The sequence below is a fragment of the Trachymyrmex septentrionalis genome, unplaced genomic scaffold (genome assembly GCF_001594115.1).
Source record: "Trachymyrmex septentrionalis isolate Tsep2-gDNA-1 unplaced genomic scaffold, Tsep1.0 scaffold182, whole genome shotgun sequence".
NCBI classification, from domain to species: Eukaryota; Metazoa; Arthropoda; class Insecta; order Hymenoptera; family Formicidae; genus Trachymyrmex; species Trachymyrmex septentrionalis.
The window spans coordinates 158,417-165,928 of NW_017304990.1; the positions used below are offsets into that span (position 1 = coordinate 158,417).

At 36.9% G+C, this 7,512-nt stretch overlaps 1 protein-coding gene across 6 annotated transcripts in view; it reads right to left on the bottom strand.

Annotated features, from left to right (window-relative positions):
- LOC108746602 (nesprin-1) overlaps positions 1 to 7,512 on the bottom strand; it is a 100,672-nt gene that overhangs the window by 53,064 nt on the left and 40,096 nt on the right. For all 6 annotated transcript variants that reach the window (XM_018483465.1, XM_018483468.1, XM_018483466.1 and 3 more), the window contains 9 exons: positions 6,849 to 7,457; positions 5,983 to 6,768; positions 4,510 to 5,670; positions 3,468 to 4,247; positions 2,737 to 3,387; positions 2,037 to 2,638; positions 1,272 to 1,914; positions 797 to 1,135; positions 146 to 451 (listed from right to left, as the gene is read on the bottom strand). In XM_018483465.1, the coding sequence (XP_018338967.1) occupies positions 146 to 451; positions 797 to 1,135; positions 1,272 to 1,914; positions 2,037 to 2,638; positions 2,737 to 3,387; positions 3,468 to 4,247; positions 4,510 to 5,670; positions 5,983 to 6,768; positions 6,849 to 7,457 (5,877 nt within the window). The remainder of the gene's footprint in view (positions 1 to 145; positions 452 to 796; positions 1,136 to 1,271; positions 1,915 to 2,036; positions 2,639 to 2,736; positions 3,388 to 3,467; positions 4,248 to 4,509; positions 5,671 to 5,982; positions 6,769 to 6,848; positions 7,458 to 7,512) is intronic.

Consider the following 7,512-nt stretch of genomic DNA (forward strand, 5'->3'; position numbering starts at 1 on the left):
TATATGTATATATGTAATATATAAGATGGATATTCCGATATTGATTCTCAAACTAATTATATTACATTTATATTGTTTGTGATAAACATTTTTTGTGTAGTAGACAAATTATTATTTTATCCGTATTAGAAAAATTATTACTTACTTCTAATACTTTAACAGTATCGTGTAAATGTTGTTTCGATCGCACCACTGTATCGACGAGTTTACTTTTCTCCTCAGTTGCGATCAATCGTGATTCGATGAGAGCCCATTGCGCTTCCAAGTCTTCCCAATGTCGCGATAATGCCTCGAGTGCATCTCTGCGTCCTTCGAGTCCCGAAACTAATTCGCGCCATTGCGAATTGATCTCGGAGAGCTGTGATTCTATCGCTTTCTTGTTATTGATATCTGCGAGTCGGAGGACTTCTTGTCCACGTTCGTTTAGAAGATCCAACTCAAATTGTTGATTCTGCGGAAATAAAAAGACATTTAAAAATACATGTAATTAATCAGTATCGAGCGTAGTATTATATGTCGTACATAAAGCAATTTAATTTTTCTTTTAAATATACGTATGCAAATGTAAAAAGAAAAATTTATTAGACATTAAAATTTTTTAGACATACTTTTTTATTTTATACATAAAAAATATTTTATTGCAAATATCATAAATATGAGTTCAATATGACTTGGAGATTCTATTTAATGTAGTATAAAGATTTATAGACTTTTTTTAAATGTAATATAAAGAATACATAGTTGTAATCACAAAAAAGAAGAAAAAATTATTTATATCTGTATTTTTTTGACACACCTGAATGTCACTCAGAGCATGCGTAATTTTCTGAATATTGAATTGTAATCCAGCTAATGTTGTGACCGGTTCATCCGTGAATCTAGTTCTGCTGATAACGGCGCGAACACGTTCCAAGCTCTGTGTATAATCTCTCCACATCTCTGCACCCTGTTCCAACCGTGAACGTTGAGATTTAGCAGTATTAAGAGTGTTCTTTAACAACTGAGTATGCTGCTGTTGTTGAGCACTTAGTTCTTCCTGCTCATAACTATCCAAAGACGGCCAGATTTTATCTGCCACTTGTTGAATCTGTTGTGACACGAGTTCGCGTATCGAAGATTCGGAGCTGAAATATATCTAAAAACACAACAGAAATTAAATTAAACTTATTTATTCACGGCAATATTAATTTCGTAAACAGTCGAAATTAATCTCATTTCTTAATTTAAATGATTCAAATAATCTAGTTAAAAAAGCAATAAGAGAAACTCACCTTATGTTCTTCCAGATCGCTAAAAATATTTTCAAAATCGAGTCCTTCTTTATTGCTCTCGAGCCGAATCTCAGCTTCACGAGTCCAGCTGTGAAGCTTATCTGTAAGAGCTGCGTAATCCAATCTCATCTGCATGTTACTCTCGAAATAATTTCCACGCTCTTCCATCTCTCGCGGTAAGGATGTCAACAAGGAAACTGCTTCGCTTAGCATCTCCTTTAAGGATCCAGGCATTCCTTCTTCATGTCGCAATGATTCCTTTAGATTTCTGATTCTGTCTAGATATTCGTTTACGTCAGCGCAAAGGGTATGATGCTTTTTTAATTCTGCTTCAACGCTCGCTGGATCTCTCTCCAACAATGGCCTAGACTTAACTTCTTTCTCCTTGCTCTCAAGCCAGTCAAGAATGTCTGCCAATTCACTAGCGAGTCTTCTATGCTCAGCTGCCGCCAGTTCGTGTTGCTCTCTTTGAGTTTCCACTGCCCTTCGGAGAGCCTGTAATTGTTGTTTCAACGATTGCAGTTGTTCCGTCACGTTATTCCTATCCACAACCGAACCTTCCGCCGCTATTTGCTGTCCTTTGTCCGTCGCACTAGCGAGAGTAGCTTCGCATTCCTGAATTTTTAATATAGCATCGTCGTACCTATTGAATTTTTGATAATTAAATTAATTAATCATTAATAAATCATTAATGAAATCAAATTCCTATTTAAAGTTTAAGGTACATTGTTTATTTAATATATGATATATCCACAAATACAGTACCTTTTAATTTTCTCTTCCGTTGTTTGCCCAGATTTCTCAATATCTCGAACAATTTCAGTATACTTGGCAATGAAAGTAGTAATCTCTGCGATCAAGGCGATAAATTGTTGCCGTAATAATAGCAACTGACGAAGTTTCGCTATTTGTGCTTCGAGAATTCTTATTAAATCATCTTGTTGAGCTAGAACGCCATGTAGATCTCCTATATTAGCAGATTGAAGATCAGATAATTTGGCTTTATTTGCTTTTAGATTATCCAAAATTCTTTCATAAGCGGCCAACATTCCTTCCACATCTTCTACGCGAGCACCGATCGGTTTATTCAGATCATGAAGTTCTTTCTGAATGTCTGTCATGAATTGAATTGCCTCCGCCACTCTCGCGGCAGCTTCTTCAGCTTCATCTATACTCTTTTGAAGTGCGATTGCTCTTTCATTTATCACATCGGCCACTCGTCCGTGAGCTTCTTTCATATTTTTCAATTGTTCGCTCAATTCTTGCTTATCGGCATCACTCACAGTCGGTAAAATTGATTTTCCTTGTTGATTTATTTTTTCTATGTCATCACCGTATTCTTGTGCCTCTTTCTTCAACCGATCGTACTAAAAAAGGAAAAAATATTTGTATTCTTGCAAAAGATATACAAAGTGCATCAAAATCTCGGTGAATTTTTTTGTTTTTATAAGGAATATATACATACCTTAGCAAGTTGTTCGCGAAGAATGTCAAGACTGGAAGGTCGCAACTCGGAAGAGGTAGCTACTTCAGCTTCCTTAATCCATCGTTGACACTTGTCTAATTCACTTTCAAAAGCCTTGCGTCCCTGAAGAAGATCTGCTAACGAAGCTTGTTTTTCTTTCGCCTCCTTCTTCAACTCCTCGTAATCCTTACTTAGATCATCCAGAAGGGCCTGGAGTTTGGCGCGACTGTCTGCATTACAATCTTTCAGTAAACTGTGCCCTTGTTTAAGAATATCTTTAAGATTGCTTTCGTTAAAGGAATCGATATCCGCTTCCAATCCGCTGTGTTGTGCAATATCTTGCTCAACTTTCGAAGCTCTCAAAGGCAAATATCCGCTAAGTTTCTTTAAATCATTGCCTTTGGACTTTATCCAATTTCGTGCTTTTTTAATATCAGTCTCTAATTTGCGACGTGCATCAGCTGCCGCGCTCGCGATAGATATTTCTTCCCTCAAAATGGCGCATAATTCAACCTGTTCGCCGCGCAAAGATTTCGTGTCAGCTTCTAATTGCTGCTGCTCGCTAGTTTCCAGTTCGTTCTGCATATTTCCAACTCTCTTTTCCAATGTATCTATAATCAATTGCTTTCCATCTGCTTCTTTCAACATAGCCTGTAAAACATTATAATTTAAAAATAATATATATTAATATTTTTTTAGGAGAAAATAACAAGAAAAATGAAGAATTATACCTTGAGAGTGAGAAGCCTTTCTTCCGCCTGTTTGCTTTCGAAGCCAAGCAATTCAGGCATCTTTACTTGTTGCTTTTTCTGTCTAATCCACTCTCGATTCTCTTCGATCTCTCGCCTAGTTGCTTCGATGCCTTGTGCCGTCATCTCTAAGACCTGTGCTTTTCTTTGTAATTTCTTACCAATGTCCGCGTATCGTCTCTCTACCGATTTAATTTGCTCTTCTATTTGCTGAGAATCTAGATTGCTGACCGAGTCCATCACTTGGTCGCCTAATTTCTTTATCTCTGCCAATTTCTCTGTTCCCTGAGATTCAAATTCGGTTGTAATGTCTTTGAGATTTGAAATTTTCTGACCGATAGTCAATCCACTACCCTTCTCAATCATGTCGACTTTCTTCGATAGACCATCAAACCATGTTTGAATATCCTGCACTTGTGATCTGTATTTCTGGATGAGATCCTGTGCTGCTTGTTTTCCGGCGATAGCTTCAGTCAGCTCGGTTTCTAGTTTGTTCAATCCTTCCTCAATATCATGATCCTCTTCTTGGATTGACAATTCCGTTAATGCACGAGTGCGACGTTCGCCTACATTGGTGAGCAATTCGTTCATTGCCTGTAACTCGGCCTGGGCAGCCTCCTCTCGCAGCTTCGCTGGTCGTGACTTCCATTCAGCGCAGAGGGCCCGTTGCTGATTAATCCAAGCACGAAGCGAATTCTTTTGTCGCAATTGCTCCTCTAATTCACCTACCGTTTTCATTACATTTGCCAAATGCGTTTGCATCTAAAGAGATACATAATATAATTTACATTAGATATATATACGATTTCAATTTATACTGTATTACATTTAACAGAAATAAAAAATTTTTATGTATAGAAAAATTAGTATGAACAAATTAGATAATGTTAGACAGGTCATTTATGTTTTTCATTTTCTATATCTCTACATTAGATTTTATAATGTTAATTAACAGTTAATTAAAACATTTTACAGTTTATTAATTACACCTACTAATTTTATCTAACTGAAATTAAGTACATACCTGGTCAATGAAATCATCGAGTCTTGTTCTAACTTCGACTTCTCTCGCGGGGACTTGAATAGGCGGAGCATCAAGAGGACTTCCAGGTCTAGAGACACATGCCGCCGCAGCCTCGCAAGCTTCTACCGCTAATGCCAATCGAGCTTTTTCGGCTTGCAGCTTGTTGTGTAGAGTTCGAGCACTCTCGAGGCTCTGCTCAGCAGAAATTAAATTATTCAATGGAGCTTCTAATCCTTGAGTCATTTCCGTCTCATACATGTCTAGATTCTTCATGATACTCTCCAGAGTGTTCTCATATTCTTGGAATTTAATCAGAGACTCCGTCAGTCTATTCTTGATTTGCAGGGCGGTGTTCAACAACGAATTGTAACTATCCTGAACATTTTGCAATTGCGTCTCTATAGTTGATCTAATAGTAGGATTAGCACCGACATATCTCTCTATTTGACCGTGACCCTTCAACTTTAGTTCGTCTAATACTTCCTGATACTTCTGAATTTCAGCTAACAATGCTTCATGCTGTTTGATTTGTTCGATCGTTTGTTCTTTGTTGGTAATATAGAGAGAATTGTGTGCCATTAGTTGGAAAGAGATTTGCAATAGCCACTTTTCTGTTTCTTGTAAAGCAGCATGATACGCATTGTACTCTTGCATCTCATTTTCCATAAACTTTTTCTTCTCGCCGACAAGTTCGGCTAGCGCCTTCCATCGGTCTAATAAATGTTTCGTTTCGTTTAGCGTCGTGTTATTTTTCGCCCATGCTGACAGTTCCGTTGCTTCCGTCATCAGATGATCTAAGTCGGATTTTTTATCGCGAATTTCCTCTTGAATGTGTTTGTATCGTTCGAGCATTGTTTTCATCTCACCAAACTCGCCCTTTGTATCTGGAGAACCTTTAACGATTTCTTCATTCTCTTCTAACCACTTTACAAATTTATTATGTGCTTCCGCATGATCCTCCCAGCGACTCAAAACCGACTTTACTTTAGCTTGAACTGTATTAAGATCTATGCTTAATTGCTCCCAATTTGAACGTAGATTAGCCATATCCGATCGTAACTGATCTTGTTGTTCTGGAAGAACCATGTTTATTGCTTTTGCAAAAGCATTCTGCAACGTCGATAGTAGATGTTGACCTTCCGTCACGCGCGTCGCCACCAGCTGAATTAAAATAATTTTATCGTTATTAGATAAAATTTATTTAGTTAATTTATATTTGTTTAAATTTCGCTACCATATATATTTAATTAATAAATCTAAATAATATTTATTTTAGTTTATTCTAATATTTTTTATTAATATACAAATTTTAAAAAGTATATATCTATTAAAAAAAAAAATAAGGCACGTACGAATTTATATTTGTATGACATATTTTTTTATTAATACGATTAATAAAATAATCTAGTAATATATTTCATCGAATATCTCTTGCAAAAAATTTTCTGTATTTTTTTTTTCAATAAAACTCACCCTCAAGGTTTCTAATTTATCCCTTGCCCAAGCCGTATCTCCCACACCGATACAATCTTCTACCGAGCCTTGAGCAGTACGTAACCAATCCTCCATCTCCTTTTTGGCTTTTAAGAATTCAGTATGATCAGCGAGGTTCTTCTCAACTTTGAAGACGAGCCCTTGCACATCGGTCAATAGCTGTGTATACGCTGACTGCAATTGCACCGTCTTATCTCGCGCCCAGCTGCAAGCGCTAATCTCCAATAAAGCTTCACATTTATCATTCAAGTCTTCCATGACAGGTTTTTGTTTAATTGCCTCTTCCACCAAATATTTACAACGCTCTAAATCCTCTGGAGTTTTGTTATCTTTAGTCTGTTCGTCTGCAATCTTCTTTTGGAAGTGGTCTATCCATCGCTTCATGCCATCTAACGTATTCGTGAACTGGGACCAGCTTGAGATGCAGTTGGCAAGAGTTCGTTGCGAATCGTGGCATTGTGCTTGCAAGGATTTCCAATCGGCTTGTATTTGTTTCATGTCTTGCTTAATGGAATCTTGGCCCTCGGGTCCCGTCTTAGAGATCACAACGTCGCTTAGCTCGATCACTTTCGAGATCAATGTGTCGCCTTTTGACAAGGATGAGATGATTTGATTGACTTTATTCTCTCGTTCGATAATTCGTTCTTTTTCGCCATGAGTATCACTATATTGTTGAAGTTCGACTTTTGTATGACGCACCCAGTCACCTGCCTCGTTCAGAGCTTGTTGGAATTTTTCGTGATCTTTGACTTGATCTTCCAAATTCTAAAATAATTAAAATAACAATATTACAATATTATTATATTATATTTCTGTTTTCAATTAAAAAAAGTAGTTCTACTTACATGAATTTTTTCAGAAATTAATTTCTTCAAACTATCATATTTATTGATTGTCAGTTCGTACGGACTTTTGGATATGCTGAGATTTTCAGTAAGACGAATCTTCAAGCGATCCACTGTTTCGCCATGACCGTAAATATCTTTTTGCAAGATCTTATATTTTTCTAACAGAGCACGTTTCTCACTGAGATCGTTTCTGTATACGTCTCCTGGTTGAATCTTGCCTTCAACTTCCTCCAACCAATCCGAAATAAGTCGGTGAATTTTGTTGAGCTCCTCCAACATACTTGCTCTTGCTGATAGTCTTTGTCTCACATCTTCGACGTCGACTAATAGCTTATCAAATTCGCTTTTTAAGTTCTCGGTGTCTTCTTGAATCTTTGCTGCGCCGTTTTGTTCCGTGTTCATAATGACTTTTTCTTTCAATTCCAGGGCGTAACGCAATTTGTTCTGACCTTGCTCCAACGTCTGTCGAATAGTTTTACACGTGTGTAACTTGTTGTTAACTTCAATTAATGTACTGGGAATATCTTTGCACTCGCTTAACTTGTCTCGCGTGCGCTCTATCCAATCTTGACATTCTTGGTATAAAGTATTATGTTGTTGATGTTCCTAATTAACATTTTAGAAAAAGTGATGAAAATGTTTTATATATATATATATATAT